Source organism: Saccopteryx leptura, chromosome 3 (assembly GCF_036850995.1).
Source record: "Saccopteryx leptura isolate mSacLep1 chromosome 3, mSacLep1_pri_phased_curated, whole genome shotgun sequence".
NCBI lineage: Eukaryota > Metazoa > Chordata > Mammalia > Chiroptera > Emballonuridae > Saccopteryx > Saccopteryx leptura.
The window spans coordinates 71,079,686-71,102,406 of NC_089505.1; the positions used below are offsets into that span (position 1 = coordinate 71,079,686).

At 46.0% G+C, this 22,721-nt stretch overlaps 2 protein-coding genes, 1 non-coding gene and 1 pseudogene across 3 annotated transcripts in view; 2 read left to right on the top strand and 2 right to left on the bottom strand.

Annotated features, from left to right (window-relative positions):
- LOC136399234 (zinc finger protein 615-like) overlaps positions 1–22,721 on the top strand; it is a 213,868-nt gene that overhangs the window by 74,670 nt on the left and 116,477 nt on the right. The gene's annotated exons all lie outside the window — the stretch shown is intronic.
- The window catches only part of LOC136399226 (zinc finger protein 615-like), a 28,448-nt gene continuing 9,251 nt past the window's right edge, over positions 3,525–22,721 (top strand). The window contains exons 1-6 of the mRNA XM_066374214.1: positions 3,525–3,545; positions 7,910–8,116; positions 9,517–9,577; positions 9,650–9,853; positions 16,522–16,648; positions 17,140–17,232. Of these exons, the coding sequence (XP_066230311.1) occupies positions 9,803–9,853; positions 16,522–16,648; positions 17,140–17,232 (271 nt within the window). The 5' untranslated portion in view covers positions 3,525–3,545; positions 7,910–8,116; positions 9,517–9,577; positions 9,650–9,802. The remainder of the gene's footprint in view (positions 3,546–7,909; positions 8,117–9,516; positions 9,578–9,649; positions 9,854–16,521; positions 16,649–17,139; positions 17,233–22,721) is intronic.
- TRNAD-GUC (transfer RNA aspartic acid (anticodon GUC)) lies at positions 15,701–15,776 on the bottom strand. The gene has a single exon. It is a non-coding gene; the product is annotated as a tRNA-Asp (tRNA).
- LOC136401772 (U2 spliceosomal RNA) lies at positions 21,211–21,326 on the bottom strand (annotated as a pseudogene).

Sequence of the window (22,721 nt, forward strand, 5' to 3'; positions counted from 1 at the left end):
CAGTGCTCACAAAGCTACTGACTTATCCGAGTTTCCTAGAATCAAAGATTTCTAGCTCACCAGACTTATTCACCTCTGTTCCCCATCTCCTTCCTTCTCCAGCGTCAAACTGCACAAACTGGCCTCTCACTCAATACTCCGCCATCTTGGCTGCTTCTCCTGGCCACATGGCCTCTTTCTGCTCTCTTCTCTCTGCTCTCTCCTCTAATGATAATCTCAGGAACCAAGAGCGCAAGCTCCCGTTCTGCCCCTATTTTATAGTGTAGATTCAAAACCTTTAATCCAATATACAAAATAGGGAAGTCTCTAATACAAAGTCACTTCTCCAGGCATGATTGGATTGTACCACCCCACATCAAAAAGGGTGGGCAAGGCTTAATCCCAAAACCATGCCCCAGGCTACAAAGATCCTGCCTGCCCAGAGACACACATTAATATCACCTGGGCGACGGCCTCCATGTGGAAAGTGCCATCTTTAACAAGGTGAGCATAATATATTTTATCTGCCCAACATCTATATATTTGCTCGCTTACAGTTTGCATTGGGTATGGGGAACAGGCTATAAGCCAGCAAAGTCATAGCCTAAGGCTTCGTTTTAAGACTAAGCCTTTCCCACCCTTTTAATACTAAGATCTTTTCAAAACGAAGCTTTTCCCCACACCCTTGACTGCTGCAGGATGTGGGGTGGTGCACTCTTATGAGGAATCCCACTTATGCCTCAGATAAGTTACTTTGTATCAGAGACTTCCTTATTTATATATTGGATTAAAGGTTTGGATTTCTATACTATAAAATGGGGTGGGGGTGGGGGGAGGGGGCTCACTCTTTCGGTTCCTACCATCAGCATTGCAAGGAGAAGCAGCCAAGATGGTGGAGTACTGAAGGAGAAGCCATTTTGTGCACAGAGAAGGAGATGGGGAACAGAGGTGAATAAGGCTGGTGAGCTAGAAACCTTTGATTCTAGGAAAACTCGGATGAGTCAGTGGCTTTGGGAGCCCTGAATAGAAAGGGAAGCATTTTCCCAGTGTATATTTTCTCACCCGCCGGGTGCAAGCTAGAATTAAAAAGGCAATGGCCCACCAGTTCTTGGCTCCATTGTTTCATTACCATCTGTCCAAATCTAATGCAAACCTGCATGAGCCAGAAGGCTGTGATGGTGGCCGTGGCTACTGGCTTTACAATTCCCTACAAGCAAAACAGGCAGGGAAGACTGTCGGGAGCCGATCAACAACTGCTGGCTGACAAGGTCACAGCAGGAGAAGCTCCACAACTGCTGGCTGACAAGGTCACAGCAGAAGAAGATCCACAACTGCTGGCTGACAAGGTCACAGCAGAGAAGACCAATGGTTGACAAAGTCACCGCAGAGGAAAGGCACAACGATACTTCCTCCTTTGACCTTTTGAATTAATCTAGCCTTATATCCCCCCTTTTCTGGGTGTATGCTATTATTTATGGCACAGGGATAATAGTACCGTGCTTTCCCTGTAGATTCATAGTAATTTCTTTGGAAATGAGACAGAGGGTGTGAGTTCCACAGAAAAACCTGTAAGCCCCTTGAACTGGGCTCATAAACATAAGAGGCTGGCTATGATATCCCTCGTAAAGGGTTAAGTTTGTAGGATAATTTCTTCTTATTAATCATGTTAGAAAGAATAGATTGTGACTTATGAATAGGTAGGAAACTAACTATATACAGAGCACCTTTCAGCCTTCACTTAATTCATCACTTTTCCTCCCTAGCCTTTTCATGTGGTAGAGTAAAGAAACTTTCCTTTCTTCTTGCATACCTGACCTGCAGGTGGTGGAACACTCTGAGAAAAGTAAAGTTAGAACTTAATTAGTGTATGAATATAGTAAATAAATAAAATTTGACTAGACAATAGAATCTTAGGTAAGGTGTAGTGGAATAACCCATTGCATGGCCTTGGATGGGAACACAGCCAACAAGAAAAGAATGTTTTGCTAAGAGAATTGTTTTGTGACTTGAAGGCGGGTCACTGAAACAGGTCTATGTGACTGAAGGCAGTTGCTGGGCTTTTCTCAGTAAAATATTCTTATAAGATTTTTGTACTTTCCAAGGTTATCCCTTCAGATAAGTAGAGGAATGTGGTGGGATCCATAGAAGCAATAGCAATTAATGCCTTCTGATATTATGTTGCTACTAAGCTATCTTGCAGGTGCACTCTATGTATCTTTAAGCAAAAGTTACTCTTGATGTTATGCCAATTTCTCAGTAAACAAGCTTTTTAAAGTCTTGTGAATAAAATTAGGACACTGCATGAACTCAGGGCCATTTGCCTGAGCCAGTGGTGGTCCTTTGCTAGTCCTTGATGATTCTGTCTGCTGATCTCTCTCTGCGCCCCTGACTCACAACAACAGTAAGGTAGAGTTATTAATTAGTACTGATCTTTTAGAAGTTTGTACCAATATTGTTATTGCTATTCAAGTTATGGTATAACTATACTTTGAATGACTTACCACCTGATTTATAGCTTATAGAAATGAATTAACTGTTACCTGGAAATATGTAACCATAGTGAAACTAAAACAATGATTAATCAATGTATTCAAAATACCATGTGATTGTAACTTAGTGTGTATGTATAAAAAGAAAGCTAGACCAGCCATTGGAGAGATGCCTGGCAGTAAATGCTAATGAGAGAATAAAGAGAAAATAAAGAATTCGGCTCTCTCACTCGATTTGCGCTGATGCCATCTCTTCCTGTGGGACCCCTGGATTCCCCCCGGGGCTGGACCCCGGCAGAAGACCACTTCCCTCTCTCTTGGCTCCCAAAGCCCCGACTCATTCTCCAGACTCTCCTGGACTCACAGGTCCCCACCAGCGTCAGCACCCCCAGCCAAACAGGCCAGGTGGAAATCAGGGCTCCTAAACTCCAACTCGGTCTCGGGTTCCACAACTGGGACTCATTCTATGGACTCACCCTCCGGACTCTCAGCTCTCTCTCTGTACTCTATCTCTGCCCTCTGGCCTCTGTCCTCTTCAACCTCAGCAAGGCTCCCAAGGCCCTCAGCTCTCTCTTGCAAAAGAGGCTGGGGCAAAAAAACACATTCTCCAGCGAACAATAGCAAACAGCCTCTCCCAAGCAGGAAGGCAAGCCTCAACTTCCAGTCCACCTCCCTGAGGGTAAGCACAGCAGTCTGCCACAGACTATACACACTTGGCGCTGCCCGCGCCAATGCAAAATATTTATATAAGTGAGCAAACCAAACACGCTTGTTTCACACTTGAAACACATTGGTTTGCCCAACATCCCCCCCACCCAGGTATTTTTGCTCATACACGCAGAATTAGCCTTTTTGCCTTCCGTACAGCCACTCCTCCAACATGGCCGTCCCCACTAGCCACTACAAGAAGGTGGCCATGTTGCCTCAGGGAAAAGTCTGAAATGCGGGTGTCCTAATCTGCATAAACGCCTGAGACCCTCCTCGGCCACCGTCTGCCAGTGATGAGGAAAGGGCGACAAAGCTCAGCAAATTAAGTTCAGCCGCTGACGCCTTATAGTGATTTCTGAAGAGAATCGGGTCAGTGTCTGGTTCTTGGGAGGTCAGTGGGTGGGGAGTGTTTGTCCGAGCCCCCTCGGGGGGTGCAAGCGGCATTGCAGGGGAGCCCTAACCGGACCATAATGCGCGTTAGAAAGGGGCGCCTGTGACCTGAGGCGGCGGTGCTGTGGTTAAAAATCTCCAGAGATCAAGGACTTAATCCGGAGGGACACATTTTGGGTTTTTCACTGTTAACTCTCTTTGGGGTTTGTATTTGCTCTGCGGCTAAACGATGAATGAACGCCTTCGGGGTCCAAGTGGCCGGGTGGTATGAGTGAGCGTCTGGAGTTCCTAGGCGCGTGGGGGCCGATCATCCTGCGGCTCTGACGCCTGCGCCTGCGCCGAGCTCAGACCTGGGCTGCGCGCCCAGATTTAATCATGTGGGTTTAGAGCTCCCTACTGCCTTTCAGGTCCAGGGACCTTCTTCACCATTAGGTTTGGTACCAAATCACCCCGTAGTCTTTTTTTTTTTTTTCTTTTTTTTTTTTCTGTATTTTTCCAAAGTTGGAAACGGGGAGGCAGTCAGACTCCCGCATGCGCCCGACAGGGATCCACCCGGCATGCCCACCAGGGGGCGATGCTCTGCCCATCCGGGACATTGCTCTGTTGCAACCAGAGCCATTCTAGCGCCTTAGGCAGAGGCCATGGAGCCATCCTCAGCGCCCGGGCCAACTTTGCTCCAATGGAGCCTTGGCTGCGGGAGGGGAAGAGAGAGAGAGAGGAAGGAGAGGGGGAGGGGTGGAGAAGCAGATGGGCGCTTCTCCTGTGTGCCCTGGCCGGGAATCGAACCCGGGACTCCTACACCCCGTAGTCTTTAACTAACAGAAATGAAAGTTCCTTGTACACCCGAAACTAACAATATTAGTTACATGTAATTGAAAAATAAGTATTTGAAAGTGTTTTCCCTGGCCGGTTGGCTCAGCCGTAGAGCGTCGGCCTGGCGTGCAGGGGACCCGGGTTTGATTCCCGGCCAGGGCACATAGGAGAAGCGCCCATTTGCTTCCCCCCCCCCTTCCTCTCTGTCTCTCTCTTCCCCTCCCGCAGCCAAGGCTCCATTGGAGCAAGGATGGCCCGGGCGCTGGGGATGGCTCCTTGGCCTCTGCCCCAGGCGCTAGAGTGGCTCTGGTCGCGGCAGAGCGACGCCCCGGAGGGGCAGAGCTTCGCCCCCTAGTGGGCGTGCCGGGTGGATCCCGGTTGGGCGCATGCGGGAGTCTGTCTGGACTGTCTCTCCCCGTTTCCAGCTTCAGAAAAATACAAAAAAAGAAAAAAGAAAGAAAGTGTTTTCACTTCGGTCCGGCCTTTGGCTGAGGGGATAGAGCATTGGCTGTCTGTTTGAACGTCAGGGGTTTGATCTGCCCTCAGGCACACAGAGGAAGCGACCATGTGCTTCTCCCCCACACTCGCCCTTCTCTTCCTCTTTTCTCCCGCAGCCATGGCTCCGGCTCCATTGGTTGGAGCATCAGCCCCACTGCTGATAGCTCTATTGGAATGCATCAGCCTCAGGTGCTGAAATCGGTACAAGAGCATTAGCCCCAGATGTGGTTGCCTGGTGGATCCCCTCCGGAGGCTTGGGGGGGGGGGGTGTAACTTTTTGGCCTTTAGGCTAAGACCAAGTGTAAAAAAAGAAAAAAAAGTTTATGGTGTGATGCTCCGTAGGTCCATTATATGAATATCTTATAGTAGATTGTTTTCCATCTGAGATACAGCTCTTAGTCTTTGTCCTACAAAATTCCTACACGTTCCTCTTGGCCATTTCTTTTCAGATTATTTCTGACACAAGAAAAAGAACATAGGTGTCCCTGTAAATTCTGTTTGCACAGGATAATCCTTGTCAAAATTGTAGTACATTTTAACGTTAGGCTTTGATATTATTCGGATATATTGCATAAATGGGTCTGTGATTTGTTTTAATTTAAGTTATATTAAAAACATTTACAAATTTAACATGTTGACTGGTGGTATTTATAAGGGAATTCATTAAGCACTTGCATATATTAATATATAGGTAAAATGTTTAAAACGGGTCGGGAACCTATGGCTCGCGAGCCAGGTGTGGCTCTTTTGATGGCTGCATCTGGCTCGCAGACAAATCTTTAATAATAAAAAATAACGTTAAAAATATAAAACATTCTCATGTATTACAATCATTCATTTCCTACTGCTCGTGTTCATGGTTGTGGGTGGCTGGAGCCAATCACAGCTGTATTCCAGGACAACACCAAATTTTTGTTTGTTGGGTTTTTTTAATTTTTCCGAAGCTGGAAACCGGAGGCAGTCAGACAGACTCCCGCATGCGCCCGACCGGGATCCACCCAGCACGCCCGCAGGGGGCAACGCTCTGCCCATCTTGGGGCGCCGCTCTGCTGCAACCAGAGCCATTCTAGCGCCTGAGGCAGAGGCCACAGAGCCATCCTCAGCGCCGGGGCCATCTTGGCTCCAGTGGAGCCTTGGCTGCGAGAGGGGAAGAGAGACAGAGAGGAAGGAGATGGAGAGGGGTGGAGAAGCAGATGGGCGCCTCTCCTGTGTGTCCTGGCCGGGAATCGAACCCAGGACTCCTGCATGCCAGGCTGATGCTCTAACACTGACCCAACCGGCCAGGGCCCAAATTTTTATTGGATAATGCGTAACATACACAGGTTGTTGTATGGCTCTCACGGAATTACATTTTAAAATATGTGGCGTTCATGGCTATCTCAGCCAAAAAGGTTCCCGACCCCTGGTTTAAAATATCATTTTTAAGGACGTTTTATGATTTTGCATTTACACATGGATTTGTCTACTGCTTTTTATCTTTGGTCAAGAGTACAAATTTTTGTTGAGTTGTAAATGTGCTGTACTTTCTAACTCTTTTTATAATATTCTATAACATAAAACAGCAATAAATTTTAAACATTTATTTTATATTTAGTCACCTTACTAAATTCTTAAAATTACAATCTTTCTGTGCCTGCACATTTAGCGTGAAAATTTTCAAACATACATGAATATTGAAAGTATTTTAAATATTTTTTACCTAGATTTTACCAGTGACAGCACTAGACTAGATCTACCCATTAACTAACACACCACCCATTCTTCTGTTCATAAATCAGTCTTATTGCTGGTGGTTTTGGTGCATTTCCAAAGTAAATTGCTGGTCTTTATCATTACTCTAAATACTTCTGTAATCACATGATATTTTTTTCCTTTTTTTAAACAGAGACAGAGAGAGGGACAGATAGGAACAGACAGGAAGGGAGAGAGATGAGAAGCATCAGTTCTTTGTTGGGGCACCTTAGTTGTTCATTGATTGCTTTCTCATATGTGCCTTGACCGGGGGGCTACAGCAGAGTGAGTGAACCCTTGCTCAAGCCAGCGACCTTGGGCTCAAGCTGGTGAGCCTTGCTCAAACCAGATGAACCCACGCTCAAGCTGGTGATCTCGGGGTTTTGAACCTGGGTCCCCTGCGTCCCAGTCTAACGCTCTGTTCACTGCACCAGCAGCTGGTCTGGCTAGCATTTTTTTAATAATGAGATTATTAAATTTTTTTTTATTTATTGACTTAAGAGAGTGAAAGGAAGGGAGAGAGTGAGACATTAATATCGATTTGTTGTTCCATCCACTTATGATGTGTTCATTGATTGTCTCTTGTATGTCCCCTAATTATTTGCTCAGCATAATGTTCTCTTTTTTTTTTTTAAGTGAGAGGAAGGGATGTAGTTAGACTCCCGCATGTGCCCCAATCAGAATCTACCCAGAAACCCCCATCTGGGGCCGATACTCGAATCAACTGAGCTATCCTCAGTGCCTGGAGCTGACGTTCCAACCAAAGGAGACATTGGCTGCGAGAGGAAATGAGAGAGAGAGGGAGGGGGCAGGGGAAGAGAAGTAGATGGTCACTTCTCCTATGTGCACTGACCGGGGTTAGAACGTGGGACATCTGCACACCAGGCTGATGCTCTATCCACTGAGCCAACCGGCCAGGGCCTGCTTAGCATAACGCTCTTCAAATATAAGTCTATACATGCTGAGATGTAAAAAGACTTTTGAAGAGGTGTGTAAATACACATGGTTTTAAAAAATTTGTGCACATCCTAAATGTCTGCATGTCTGCTTTCCTAAATCTAATCTGCCTGTGGAGTCCCCTGACTCTCAGCTGTCATGCTGTGCTGCTCCTCATATTTACACCCCTTTAAGTCTTTCTGTTTGTACTTTAAAAAAACTAAGGCGGTGGCCTTAGTCAGGTTGCTTAGTGCATAAAGTGCCATCCCTGTCTGCCAAAGACATGGATTCCATCCTTGGTCAGGGCATGTACAAGAAGCAATCAGTGAGTACAAAACTAAATGAAAAAGAAAATTTTTTTTAAGATTTTAGAGAGAGGAGAGGAAGAAGTTGGAGAGGAGGAGAAGGATCAACTCCCCTGTGTGCCTTGAGTGAGCAAGCCCAGGGTTTTGTACGGGCGACCTAGACATTCCAGCGTGGAAGACTACAAGCTGACAAAAGTCCTCGCACTTGAAGACTTAAGCCAAAGGGTTGAGCTCTTCCGCACAAACTCCGATTGTTTGATTAAATTGGTAAAGGCGATTTACATGCCCTTCCCCACAGCTCCGTGTTAGCTGTGATGCTGATGGTTTCTACTGTCCCATCCCCCATGTCCACCAAAGAGACTGGAGGCAGTTTTCTTTTTACCCTTTGTTTTGTGAAGTTAAAATGTTATGCATGGTGGGGGGGTTTCTGCACTTGGGGGAATTCTTGGTTTGCCTCAGAAATGTGACTGTATCTAAGCCTTCTTTGTATCTGAACCCTGTTTGATTTGCAAAGGGCTTTGCTTTACACTATAAAAAGAAAGCTTTTGGAAGTGCAGCCTCCTTTTGGTAAGCCATCAGCCACCAGAAGACCTCCCCATCCCATTCTTTTTCTTTCTGTGTTTATTTTCTAATCCCCTGCGTTCCCACTCTAGACCTGCAAAATTACGAGTAGTGCTGGTTTGTGACATTCCAGGTTGACACTTAATCCACTGTGCCACCACAGGTCAGGCTAAATGGAACAAATTTAAAAAGGTAGGCAAACCTTCCCAGATATTCTGAATGTTATGTTTTATTGGCCCAGGTATAAAAACTGCTAGAGCAATAATAAAAGGACAGATAGCTCATTTGGAGGCCTGATTTAAGGTGAGTGCCCAGCAACAGTGACAGCATCTGGGCCTGAAGAGAATGTACTGCTCAGAGTAAGTCAGTATCTTGTATTTGTTAAGACATATAATACTCAGTAGAGTAACAAAAAGTGGATAGTAATGAGAAATGAAATAAGATAATGCTTATTATTTGCTTAATACAACGTTCTTTTTAAAATTTATTTATTTTAGCAAGAGAGAGAGAAACAGGGCCTGGAGGGGAGGGAGATGAGACTCAGCACCTAGTAGCTGAGTCACTTTAGTTGTTCATTGATTGCTTCTCATACTTGCCTTGATGGGGGCGATGGGGTGGGAGGGGCTCAAGCTGAGCCAGCAACCTTGGACACCAGTCAGTGTCTTTGCTTTTCAAGCCAGCAAACTTTGGGCTCAAGCCAGCAACCATGGGATCAGGTTGATGATCCCACGCTCAAGCTGATGACCTTGGGGTTTCGTACCTAGGACCTCAGTGTCCCAGTTTGACACCCTATCCACTGCACCACCACAGGTTAGGCAACACAATGTTCTTTAAATTGAAGTCTATGCACCTGGGGCATAAGAAGACTTTTAAAGAGGTGCACGGATACACATGGTTTAAAAGAAAAAATGTGTGTATTCTAACTGTCTGTATGTCTGCTTTCCTAAACCTGATCTGCTTGAGGGTCCCCGGGTGCTAAGGGGTCACTGTGTTGCTCCTCCTTCCCACATCCCTTTCATTGTCTTAATGCTTCCACTTTAAGAAAAAGTAAGATGTACATCCCAGATAGTCTGATTGTTTTGTTTTGTTTTGTTTTATTGGCCCAGATGGAAAGTCTTCTGGACACTTAATAAAAGGACAGATAGCTCTTTCGGGGCCCTGATTAAGGTGAGTGCCCAGCATCAGTGAGAGCGTCTGGGCCCAAAGAGGATGTGCCACTCAGAGTAATCTGCTGTTCAGCCCACAGGTGCTCGCCTCCCAGGAACGGGGATCAAGGAGGAGGAGGAGGAGATTCCAGGACTTGCTATCGTTTATTCTGGGGACACCCTTGACTGAGGACTCACATTTTTGATGAGAAACGTAGTGCTGATCCGGAAGAGCTAGAGCCGCAGCATGCCGTTAGCAGCTGCTCCTCTCAGTCAGAAGAACATGATCCAGGCCCAGGTGACTTTTGGTTTCTTACTTCTTTCTTTTACTTCTCAATCGATTTGTCTGTTGAAACCAGTGCAGTTAGCCTTACCAGGCGGTGGCACAATGGATAGAGAGTTGGACTGAGATGCAGAGACCCAGGTTCGAAACCCTGAGGTCGCAGGCTTGAGAGCAGGCTCATCTGGCTTGAGTGTGGAGTCACAGGCTTGAATCCAAGGTCGCTGGCTTGAACAAGGGGTCACTGGCTTTGCTGTAGCCCCCTCCCCCTGTCCCCCCGTGGTCAAGGCACGTATGAGAAAGTGATCAATGAACAACTAAGGTGCCTCAGTGAAGAATTAATGCTTCTCATCTCTCCCTGTCTCTATCCCTGTCTGTCCCTCTGTCTATCTCTATCTATTCCTCTCTCTGTCTCTCTCTCTGTCCCTGTTACAAAAAACAAACAAAAAACACAGTGCAATGAAGTATATTGGTTCAGGAATATGTTATTCCTAGGATTCATACTCCATGTTCATGCTGGAATGTCACATGTGACTGCGAGAGCCTGTGTTTTCCATCAGCTGTCAGTGTGTGTGTGATGTCTCTGATGGCCGGCACAGGGGAGCCGTGGTGAGTTACATGGGAGGGATTGCAATGATCTGTTTCTACTCAGAACACTGCTGCCACCAAATGTGTGGGTTTTGCCACACCAACAACCAAGCAGCTCTCCAGACTATGTCCAGTTTAATTCTGTTTTGACACTAATCACCTGGTGGTACTGTCATACTCCATGAATTTAAGGGCTCAGTTTCACAAGACTGCCTTCTCTTTAAATGTTAAGTGTTGAGTTCCTGGGATGCCCATATCTATGACTTGGCTACAAATCTGAGGTTCCTGCAGTCTCACCCTCAGGTTGAATAATTTACTACAACTGCTCACTAACTCAGGAAACCACTTTAGTTAAATTTACTGATTTATCTTAAAGGCTTCTCCTGGGAACAGCTTGACGGAGGAGACGCACAGGGCAGGGTGAGAGGGAAAGGACAAGGACCCTCCGGGTCCCTCCAGGCACGCCGCCTGCCCCCACCTGCATGTGCTCACCCACCTGGAACCTCCAGGAGCCTGTAGTTAGGGTGTTTTATGGAGGTCTCATTCCATAGGTGTGCTGGGTTAAGTCCGTGGTCATTGTTGAATAACTCCGTCTCCAGTCTTCTCCCCTCCTGGAAAGTTCCAACCTTCTAATCACAAGGTCGGTTCCCTTGGCAACCAGCCCCTATTGTGAAGGTATCTCTGAACCCGCCAAGAGTCACCTCATTAGAGTAAACTCAGGTATGTTTGAAAGGGGCTGATTATGAATAACAAAGGACGACCCTCTTACCCTTCTCATTTAGGACATTCCAAGGGTTTTAGGAGGTCCTGTGCCCAAACAGGCTAAAGACCAAATGTGTGTATTTCTTATTATATCACATAGGCATCAACCATGAGGAGAAGGCAGACCAGTTTCTTGAGGGCTTTTTGCGCTTTTTGGCTCATAGGTCTGAAGTTCCCTTCGGTCTGTGATGGTGCTATGTAGAGGTGATGTGGTTGGCGGAGTCTTTCAATTCAGTCCTTGACAGACCTTACGTCTCATGTTTCCTACCACTGTTATTCATTTTATCTAATATGTTATCAAGCCTGCCTAATGATGCACACATGCACACATGCACATATGCACATAGACAAACGCATTTGTCTGTACATATGTATGTTAATGTAGATAATCTTTGAAGAGTAGTTTTTCTTTAAAAATTTGCTTAATCATGTAATAATTTTTTTGTGGCTTATACATGTTTATTCTGTTTGTTTAATTATAGGGGTTTTTGTGTGTGTATGTGTGACAGAGACAGAGAGATGGAGAGAGGGACAGATAGGGATTGACAGACAGGAAGGGAGAGATGAGAAGCATCAATTCTTTGTTGCAGCTCCTTAGTTGTCCATTGATTGCTTTCTCATATGTGCCTTGACTTGAGGGCTCCAATAGAGCGAGTGACCCCTTGATCAAGCCAGCTACCTTTGGGCTCAAGCCAGTGACCACGGGATCATGTCTATGATCCTGTGTTCAAGCCAGCAACCCTGCGCTCACGCTAGTGAGTCTTGCTCAAACCAAATGAGCCTGTGCTCAAGCCCGCAACCTCAGAGTTTTGAACCTGGTTCCTCTGTGTCCCAGTCTGATGCTCTATCCACTGTGCCACTGCCTGGTCAGGCTGTTTAATTATGTTAACCACTAAAATCAGTATGCATTGTCTTGTGATTCTAACATCTGGAGTCTTTCATTATTGGTTTATTTTTGACTCAACTGCTCATGGTGAATTTTGTAATGTTTTTGTAGTCATAAGTAGCATATAATTTGATATTGGCAAATAAATGTTTGTAAAATGACAGAAAACATATATTTGTCTATGACCCGGGTTCCTGGCACAAACTCTTAAAACCCTTGTCCTTTCCTGGATGACAGGAATGTCCTTTGTTCTAATGAGGTGACCAGGGTGGGATTCTGGGTGAGGGTCAGTTACTGGAAAGTGCAAGTTATGATTGGCAGCGCTTTTGAGATGGGAGAAAGGCTAAAAATGGAGTTAATTCTATATATTAAGAAAAATCCCAGAAGTATGGGTTTGGAGAGCTTCTGGGTTGCTGAGCACAGGGAGGTGCAGCGAGGGAGGCGAGCGTGGAAGGGGGATGGGGGCTCCGGGTCCTTTTGTCCGTACCCTAAGCAACTGTATGTCTATTTGTATCCGGTATCATTTTTATAACAAACCATTAAACATAAGTAAATTCTTTCCCTGAGTTCTGTGAGCTACTCTAGCAAATTTTATTTTCTTTTTCCTTTATTTATTCTTTTTCTGTGAGAGAGACAGACAAACAGGGAGAGAGAGAGAGTCAGGAATGGTGGAGAGAGATGAGAAGCATCAACTCGTAGTTGCATCATTTTTAGTTGTTCTTTGATTACTTCTCATACATGCTTTGACCAGAGGGTTTAAGCTGAGCCAATGAATCCTTGCTCAAGGCAGCAAACTTGGGCTTAAGCCAGCTGCCTTGGGATTATGTTAGTGAAGCTGGATAAGCCCGTGCCTAAGCCAGTGACCTCAGGATTTCGAACCTGGGATTTCAGAGTGCCGGGTCAACTCTCTGTCCACTGCACCACCACTGGTCAGGCTGCTCTATCAATTCAAATCCAAGTAGGAGGTTCTTAGAAGCTTTGAGCTATAATTGGTTAGTCAGAAGCCCAGGTGACAGCCTGATTTTGCAACTAGATCTGAAGCTGTGGGTGGGGGAGGCAGTCTACAGGACCCAGAGCTTAACCTGTGCAATCTGAGGTTATCTCGGGCAATAGTGTCCGAATTGAGTTAAATTGTAGGACAGCCCACTGGTGTCATAGAGAATTACTACTGGTGGTGTCTCCATAGTAAAGGACACTCTCAGGGAAGAAACACACAGGAGGGAAGACCGGGGTTTTTCCCTGCAGAGGAAGGAAACTGAACTGTTTTTTTTCTTTACAGTGCTCAAATATGTAGAGATTGAAGATGTTTTTGTGTTAGCAAGAGCATTTAATGGTATATATCACTGAAACCTTTTCTTTTTTTCCAAGTGAGAGGAGGAGAGATAGACAGACCCCACATGCACGCCAACCGGGATTCACGCAGGAACTCCCATATGGGATGGATGCTCAGCCCATCTGGGGCCATTTTTGCAACCAAGCTAATTTTAGCACCTGAGGCAGAGGTTCCATGGAGCCATCCTCAGCGCCCGGGACTTAAGCACTTAAACCAATCCAGTTGTGGCTGTTGGAAGGGAAGGGGGGGGGGGGGAGAGAAAGGGGGTTGTAAGGGTGGAGAACCAAATGGTTGCTTCTCCTGTGTGCCATGACCAGGAATTGAACCTGGGACCTCCACACGCCAGGCTGATGCTCTACCACTGGGCCACCAGCCATGGCCAAAACCATTTTTTTCTTTTAATATTTTTATTTATTGATTTTCTCAAGAGGAGATAGAGAAAAGGGGGAGAAGCAGGAACCATCAATTCATAGCAATTTCTTCTTGTATGTGCTGTGACCAGGTGAGGCCAGGGTTTCAAAAGGCAACCTCAGCATTCCAGGCCAACACTATCCACTGTGCTACCCCACGGGTCAGGTTAAACTTATTTCCATTTCCGACATTGTTGAATGAATGGAAGAATATTCACTGACCTAGTACTTGACTAGAATTCTGATTCTATCAAAATGTATTAATAAAAATACCCAGCCCTGCCTGACCAGGTCGTGGTGCAGTGGATAGAGTGTTGGACTTGGATGCAGAGGACCCAGGTTCAAAACCCCAAGGTTTCCGCTTGAGCGCAGGCTCACCAGCTTGAGTGTGGGGTCATAGAGGTGACCTCATGGTCAAGACACATATGAGAAAGCAATCAATGAACAACTAAGATGCCACAAGGAAAAATTGATGCTTCTCATCTCTCTCCCTTCCTGTCTATCTGTCTCTCTCTCTCTAACCCTCTGACTCTGTCTCTGTCAAAAAAAAAAAAAAAAGAAAAAAAAAGAAAAATACCAGCCCTGGCTGGGGTGCTCAGTGGATAAAGTGTCATCCCGGCACACAAAGGTTGCTGTTTCAATCCCCCTTTAAGGCACATAGGAGAAGCCACCAATGAGTACACAACTAAGTGGAACAACTAAGTGGAATGATTTGTTGCTTCTTTGTCTCTCTTGCTCTCTCCTCTGCCTCTCCCAACCTTTCCTTCTCCCCTCAATCAATGTAAAAAAAATTTTTTTAGGCCCTGGCCAGTTGGCTCAGCGGTAGAGCATCGGCATAGCGTGCGGGGGACCCGGGTTCGATTCCGGCCAGGGCACACAGGAGAAGCGCCCATTTGCTTCTCCACCCCTCCGCCGCGCTTTCCTCTCTGTCTCTCTCTTCCCCTCCCGCAGCCAAGGCTCCATTGGAGCAAAGATGGCCCGGGCGCTGGGGATGGCTCTGTGGCCTCTGCCTCAGGCGCTAGAGTGGCTCTGGTCGCAACATGGCGATGCCCAGGATGGGCAGAGCATCGCCCCCTGGTGGGCAGAGCGTCGCCCCATGGTGGGCGTGCCAGGTGGATCTCGGTCGGGCGCATGCGGGAGTCTGTCTGACTGTCTCTCCCTGTTTCCAGCTTCAGAAAAATGAAAAGGAAAAAAAAAAAAAAAATTTTTTTATTCAGTGAGAGGAGGGTAGGCAGAGAGACAGACTCCCCCATGTGCCCTGACCCGGGATCCACCCAGCAAGCCTACTAGGGGGTGATTCTCTGCCCATCTGGGGCATTGCTCCATTGCTCAAGCAACTGAACTCCTTTTAGCGCCTGAGGCGGAGGCCAGGGAGCAATCCTTAGTGCCTGGGGCCAACTTGCTCTAATTAAGCCATGGCTGCAGGAGGGAGAGAGAGAAAGAAGAATGAGAGGGGGAAGAGTAGAGAAGCAGTCGGGTGCTTCTCCTGTGTGCCCTGATGGGGAATCGAACCTGGGACATCCAAATGGTGGACTGATGCTCTTCCACTGAGCCTAACAGCCAGGGTAGAAGATTTTTTTTTTCCTTTTTTTTCTTTTTTGTATTTTTCTGAAGCTGGAAACGGGGAGAGACAGTCAGACAGACTCCCGCATGTGCCCGACCAGGATCCACCTGGCACGCCCACCAGGGGGCGATGCTCTGCCCCTCCGGGGTGTCGCTCTGTTGCGACCAGAGCCACTCTAGCACCTGGGGCAGAGGCCAAGGAGCCATCCCCAGTGCCCGGGCCATCTTTGCTCCAATGGAGCCTCGGCCTCGGGAGGGGAAGAGAGAGACAGAGAGGAAGGAGAGGGGGAGGGGTGGAGAAGAAGATAGGAGCTTCTCCTGTGTGCCCTGGCCAGGAATCGAACCCAGGACCTCTGCATGACAGGCTGACGCTCTACCACTGAGCCAACCGGCCAGGGCCCAGGGTAGAAGATTTTTTAAAAAAAACCTTTAGAAAGCCACCCAAATATATATAGAGAAAAAGAACAGAATTATTTCTTTTAATTTACTTTTATATGACCAAAAGGACATCACTTTATGCCTTCCCTGTGGTGTCACAGTGGATGAAGTTGACTTGGAATGCTGAGGTCAGTGGTTCAAAACCTTAGCTTTCCTGATCAAGACAAATATGACAAAGAATCAGTGAACAATAAAAATGAAGCAACTAGCCCTGGCCGGTTGGCTCAGCGGTAGAGTGTCGGCCTAGCGTGCGGAGGACCCGGGTTCGATTCCCGGCCAGGGCACATAGGAGAAGCGCCTATTTGCTTCTCCACCCCTCCGCCGCACCTTCCTCTCTGTCTCTCTCTTGCCCTCCCACAGCCAAGGCTCCATTGGAGCAAAGATGGCCCGGGCGCTGGGGATGGCTCCTTGGCCTCTGCCCCAGGCGCTAGAGTGGCTCTGGTCGCAACATGGCGACGCCCAGGATGGGCAGAGCATCGCCCCTGGTGGGCGTGCCGGGTGGATCCTGGTCGGGCGCATGCGGGAGTCTGTCTGACTGTCTCTCCCTGTTTCCAGCTTCAGAAAATGAAAAAAAAAAAAAAAAATGAAGCAACTATGAGTTGATACTTCTCCCTCCATATGCACAACTCTGTAAAATCAATTAATAAAATCTTTATGAAAAAAAAGAACATCACTTCACTAAATATGGCTGTATTATGTATGGCAGGAATCCCTGACATTTGAAGATGTGGCCGTGGACTTCACCCGGGAGGAGTGGCAGCTCCTGGACCCCGATCAGAAGGACCTGTTCCGGGACGTGATGCTGGAGATCTACAGCCACCTGGTGTCAGTGGGTGAGGACAGCTCCCCTGTGTCACTCAGAGGTTCCCTGTTTGTAGCTTTTTCTTTCTCAGCTGCTTAACTCTTCCAAATTACGGTAGTTCTCTGAAATGGTAGAATCTCAGATTGTTCTTACTGCAGAGCAGTGGTCGGCAAACTCATTCGTCAACAGAGCCAAACATCAACAGTACAACAATTGAACTTTCTTTTGAGAGCCGAATTTTTTAAACTTAAACTATATAGGTAGGTACATTCCTTATCGAGGTAGCGCCTGCATGTGGTATTTTGTGGAAGAGCCACACTCAAGGGGCCAAAGAGCCGCATGTGGCTCTTGAGCCAGTTTGCTGACCAGGGCCCCAGACAAAAGGGGTATAATCTCTCTTCTCCTGAGTGAAAGGTCTTTTTGTTGCAAATGTGAAAGATGTTCATTCCCTAAAGTGTAATTTTCCTGCTTGACAGACCCCTGCCCAATTCAATACATTTAAGTTTTATTTTTCACAAGCAGGATATCAAGCCAGCAAACTGGACAAGCTGTCATTGGAACTGGGGGAAGAACCATGGACATTACAGGCTAACCTTCAATGTCTAGTCTGTCCAGGTGAGTGGCTGAGAACAACAAAGATGGGTGACCAGTAAGTCACATTCTAGTCAGAGAAGGTGTCAAAACTGTGACAGAGAATAAAGAAACTGAAACCACCCCTTCACACATGGGAACTCTTTTTCCTTGTAGATGTTTAGAGAAAAACACCTTTTTCACTCCTGGTTTTCATGCTGCATTTATGTCATTCTTTCCCCTTCTATCAAAGTTCATTATACTCAGTTCTCATAACTCTGAAAAGTTTCCTCAGTTTCCATGAGATAATCTCCTTCTGTTCTGTGAAATGGATTCCAGACTGACTTCTCCCTCAGTGTTGTCTGATTGCTCATTTGTGTGTGTGAGCAGAAATCACCTATCCTCTTTCCTTTTTTAAATGTATTATAGTTTATTTGTCTGCACTAGACATTTAAAATTCTATCATTTCCTAGTACCACGTGGGATGATCCTTACATGCGGAGCTCAGTAATGCCGGTGGAACTGTGCGTATTTGTCCAGGAACTGCACTTTTATGAGTGGGAATGGCTCTTTGATAAAAAATTTTTGAGCACATAGATGAGGGATATGAGTCACCTTACTCAAGTTTTTAAAATGTGAGACTGTGGGCCTGACTAGGCAGTGGCACAGTGGGTAAAGCATTGGGCTGGGACACGGAGGACCCAGGTTCAAGACCCCGAGGTCATCAGCTTGAGCACAGGCTCATCTGGCTTGAGCAAGGCTCACCAGCTTCAGCCCAAGGTCGCTGGCTTGAGCAAGGGGTCACTCGGTCTGCTGTAGTCCCACAGTCAAGGCACATATGACAAATCAATCAATGAACAACTAAGGAGCCACAACGGAGAATTGATGTTTCTCATCTCTCTCCCTTCCTGTCTGTCTGTCCCTATCTGTCCCTCTTTCTGACTCTCTCTGTCTCTGCCACAAAAAATAAATAAATAAAATGTGAGACTGTGGGAAGGTTAAAGAAGTGAATTGTGAATATGTTTCAAGAATTTCTGGGAAACCTGTCCAGATAGAGGAATGAGAGCAAGAGGGAAAATGACATGAGATAAGGAAATCTGGAGCTTCTGAGATAGTAATATGTCACATATTACTATCGAGGCCATTTAATTAATTAATTATTTTAATTTTTTAAATTTTAAGTGAGAGGAGGGGAGATAGAAAGACTTCTGCATGTATACCGATTGGGATCCATCTGGCAAGACCACATCTGGTGCTAATGTGCTGCCCATTTGGGGCCCATGCTCACAACTGAGCTATTTTTAGCACCTGAGGCAAAGGTTCCCTAGAGCCATCCTCAGTGCCCAGGGCCAACACACTCGAATCAATTGAGACTTTGCTGCGGGAGAGGAAGAGAAAGAACTGCGGAGGTGATGGGTGGAGAAGCAGATGGGTGCTTCTCCTGTGTGCCCTGACTATGAGTCAAACCTGGCACTTCCGCATGCTTGGCCAGCCCTGTACTGCTGAGTCAATGGGCCAGGGCCTTGAGACCATTTAAGACCTTGCTTTTATTTCAGATGAGCTGAGAAACAAGTAGAGCCTTTTGAGCTAAGGAGTGGTATTATTTGACTAATTTTTATAAAGGACCACTTTGCCTCTCATGTAGAAGATAAACAGTGTCAAGGCGTGAGTGGACTGTATAATTACAATTTATTACAGTAAAACAATATAGATTAAAATATGAAAGTTAAAAGGTACATAAGAACCTGACCAGGCGGTGGCGCAGTGGATAGATCGTCAGACTGGGATGTGGAAGGACCCAGGTTTGAGACCCTGAGGTTGCCAGTTTGAGTGCGGGCTCATCTGGTTTGAGCAAAGCTCACCAGCTTGGACCCAAGGTCGTTGGCTCGAGCAAGGGGTTACTCGGTTTGCTGAAGGCCCACGGTCAAGGCATGAGAAAGCAATCAATGAACAACTAAGGTGTCACAACGAAAAACTGATGATTGATGCTTCTCATCTCTCTCCATTCCTGTCTGTCCCTATATATCCCTCTCTCTGACTCTCTATCTCTGTAAAAAAAAAAAAATTAAAAAAAAAAAAGAAAACTTTAAAAAATGATTTCAGGCCCTGGCCGGTTGGCTCAGCGGTAGAGCGTCGGCCTGGCGTGCGGGGGACCCAGGTTCGATTCCCGGCCAGGGCACATAGGAGAAGCGCCCATTTGCTTCTCCACCCCTCCCCCTCTCCTTCCTCTCTGTCTCTCTCTTCCCCTCCATTGGAGCAAAGATGGCCCGGGCGCTGGGGATGGCTCCTTGGCCTCTGCCCCAGGTGCTAGAGTGGCTCTGGTTGCGGCAGAGCGACGCCCTGGAGGGGCAGAGCATCGCCCCCTGGTGGGCTTGCCAGGTGGATCCCGGTCAGGCGCATGCTGGAGTCTGTCTGACTGTCTCTCCCCGTTTCCAGCTTCAGAAAAATAAAAAAAAAAATGATTTCATATAGCTTTAATTTCTAGGCCCTCCTTTTCTAGAGGCCTGGGGCTGAAATTGCAGCCTGCTAACTAGTTATTCTGTATGATGACTAGCTTTTTCCTGAGGCTGTGTTGAAACACTATGCTAAGTTATTTCATTAGCATAAACTCAGCTGTTACTGTAATGGTTTTCTTACATATATAAAAATACATATTCTTCTCTCTTAGGAAATTACAGGGGTTATACAAATTCATTGTCAAGAACTATGGACCAAAAACAAATATATTCTACAACACATAAGATTGTTACTATATAGTTGTTTCACATGAAGGCATTTTGTAAATCAGGTTTATTTATTTATTTCTAACATGAAATTTATATTAATTTATTGTGTTTACATACATTCTGGTGTCCCCCTGAATACATCCTCCCCTCCTCCGTGTTCCCCAATACATCTCCACCTGTCCTCATCCCCATAACGCCCTCCACCCTTCCCTCCAGGATTTGCTTTTCAGCTCCCATCCCATCCTATCACCCTATCATCCCCTTTCCCTCTGTCCGCTTTCCCTCTGGATTCGTTGATCCCGTCTCTGTCTCTATTCCGCTCCTCAGTTCATATTGTTCATCAGATTCCTCAAATGAGTGAGGTCATATTTTTCTTTCTCTGCTGGCTTATTTCACTTAACATAATAGTTTCCAGGTCCATCCATGTTGTTGTAGAAAGTAATATTTCCTTCTTTTTCATGGCCACATAGTATTCCATTGTATATATGTACCATAGCTTTTTTTTTTTTTCATTTTTCTGAAGCTGGAAACGGGGAGAGACAGTCAGACAGACTCCCGCATGCGCCCGACCCCCAGGATCCACCCGGCACGCCCACCATGGGGCGACGCTCTGCCCACCAGGGGGCGATGCTCTGCCCATCCTGGGCGTCGCCATATTGCGACCAGAGCCACTCTAGCGCCTGGGGCAGAGGCCACAGAGCCATCCCCAGCGCCCGGGCCATCTTTGCTCCAATGGAGCCTTGGCTGCGGGAGGGGAAGAGAGAGACAGAGAGGAAAGCGCGGCGGAGGGGTGGAGAAGCAAATGGGCGCTTCTCCTGTGTGCCCTGGCTGGGAATCGAACCCGGGTCCTCCGCACGCTAGGCCGACGCTCTACCGCTGAGCCAACCGGCCAGGGCTGTACCATAGCTTTTTAATCCATTCGTCCACTGATGGACTCTTGGGCTGTTTCCAGATCTTGGCTATTGTAAACAATGCTGCCGTAAACATGGGGTTGCATTTCTCTTTTTGAATCGTTGATGTGGTGTTCTTGGGATATATTCCTAAAAGTGGGATAGATAGGTCAAATGGCAGTTCGATTTTTAATTTTTTAAGGAGTCTCCATACTGTTTTCTACAGTGGCTGCACCAGTCTGAATTCACACCAGCAGTGCAGGAGGGTTCTGTTTTCTCCACATCCTCACCAGCACTTATTCTGTGTTGTTTTGTTGATGAGCACCATTCTTAATGGTGTGAGGTGATAGCTCACTGTGGTTTTAATTTGCACTTCTCTAATGATTAGTGATGTTGAGCGTTTTTTCATATGCTTCCTGGCCATCTGTATATCCTCTTTGTTTTTGTTTTTTTGTGGTTGTTGTTTTTAAACTGATAAGAACAGATACTACACTTGATCTTAGCCAAAAGGCCGAGAAGCGATGTGTGGTTGTTTTTTTTTTACAGAGACAGAGAGAGGGATAGACAGGGACAGACAGACAGGAACAGAGAGAGATGAGAAGCGTCAGTCATCAATTTTTTGTTGCAACACCTTAGTGCTTCATTGATTGCTTTCTCATATATGCCTTGACCATGGGCCTTCAGCAGACCGAGTAACCCCTTGCTCAAGCCAGTGACCTTGGGTTTGAGCTGGTGAGCTTTGCTCAAACTAGATGAGCTTGCGCTCGAGCTGGCGACCTCGGGGTCTTGAACCTGGGTCTTCCGCAGCCCAGTCCAGTGCTCTATCCACTGCGCCACAGCCTGGTCAAGCTGTATGTCGTCTTTGGGGAAGTGTCTGTTCATTTCTTTTGCCCATTTTTTTTTATTCTTTTTTTTTTTTTTTAGAGAGGAGAGGGAGAGACAGAGAGAGAGAGAGGAGAGACAGAGAGAGAGAAGGGGGGGGAGGAGTTGGAAGCATCAACTCCCATATGTGCCTTGACCAGGCAAGCCCAGGGTTTAGAACCAGCGACCTCAGCACTTCCAGATCGACGCTTTATCTCACTGAGCCACCACAGGTCAGGCCTCTTTTGCCCATTTTTGATTGGATTGTTTATCTTCCTGATACTGAATTTTACAAGTTCTTTATAAATTTTAGTTATTAACCCCTTATCAAACATATTGTCAAATATGTTCTCCCATTGTGTGGTTTGCCTTTTTATTTTGTTTATATTGTCTTTAGCTGTGCAAAAGCTTTTTAGTTTGATATAGTCCCGTTTGTTTATCCTGTCCTTTATTTATCCTTGCACGTGGAGATACATCAGCAAATATATTGATGCAAGTGATGTTGGGAGCTTACTGCCTATGTTTTGCTCTAGGATGCTTATGGTTTCTTGACTTACATTTAAGTCTTTTATACATTTTGAGTTTATTTTTGTGAATGGTGTAAGTTGGTGGTCTAGTTTCATTTTTTTGTAGGTAGCTCTTCAGTTTTCCCAACAACATTTGTTAAAGAGACTATATTTACTCCATTGTATGCTATTACCACCCTTGTCAAATATTAATTGTCCATAAAGGTGTGGGTTTATTTCTGGGTTCTCTGTTCTGTTCCATTGATCTATATGTCTGTTCTTATGCCAGTACCAAGCTGTTTTGAGTACAATGGCCTTATAGTATAACTTGACATCTGGAAGTGTGATACCACCCACTTTATTCTTCTTTTTCAAGATTGCTGAGGTCATTCATGTTCGTTTTTGGTTCCATATGAATTTTTGGAATATTTGTTCTGTATCTTTGAAGTATGTCTTTGGTATTTTAATAGGAATTGCATTGAATTTATAAATTGCTTTGTATAATATGGACATTTTATTCTTTTTTTTTTATTTTATTTTTTTTATTTATT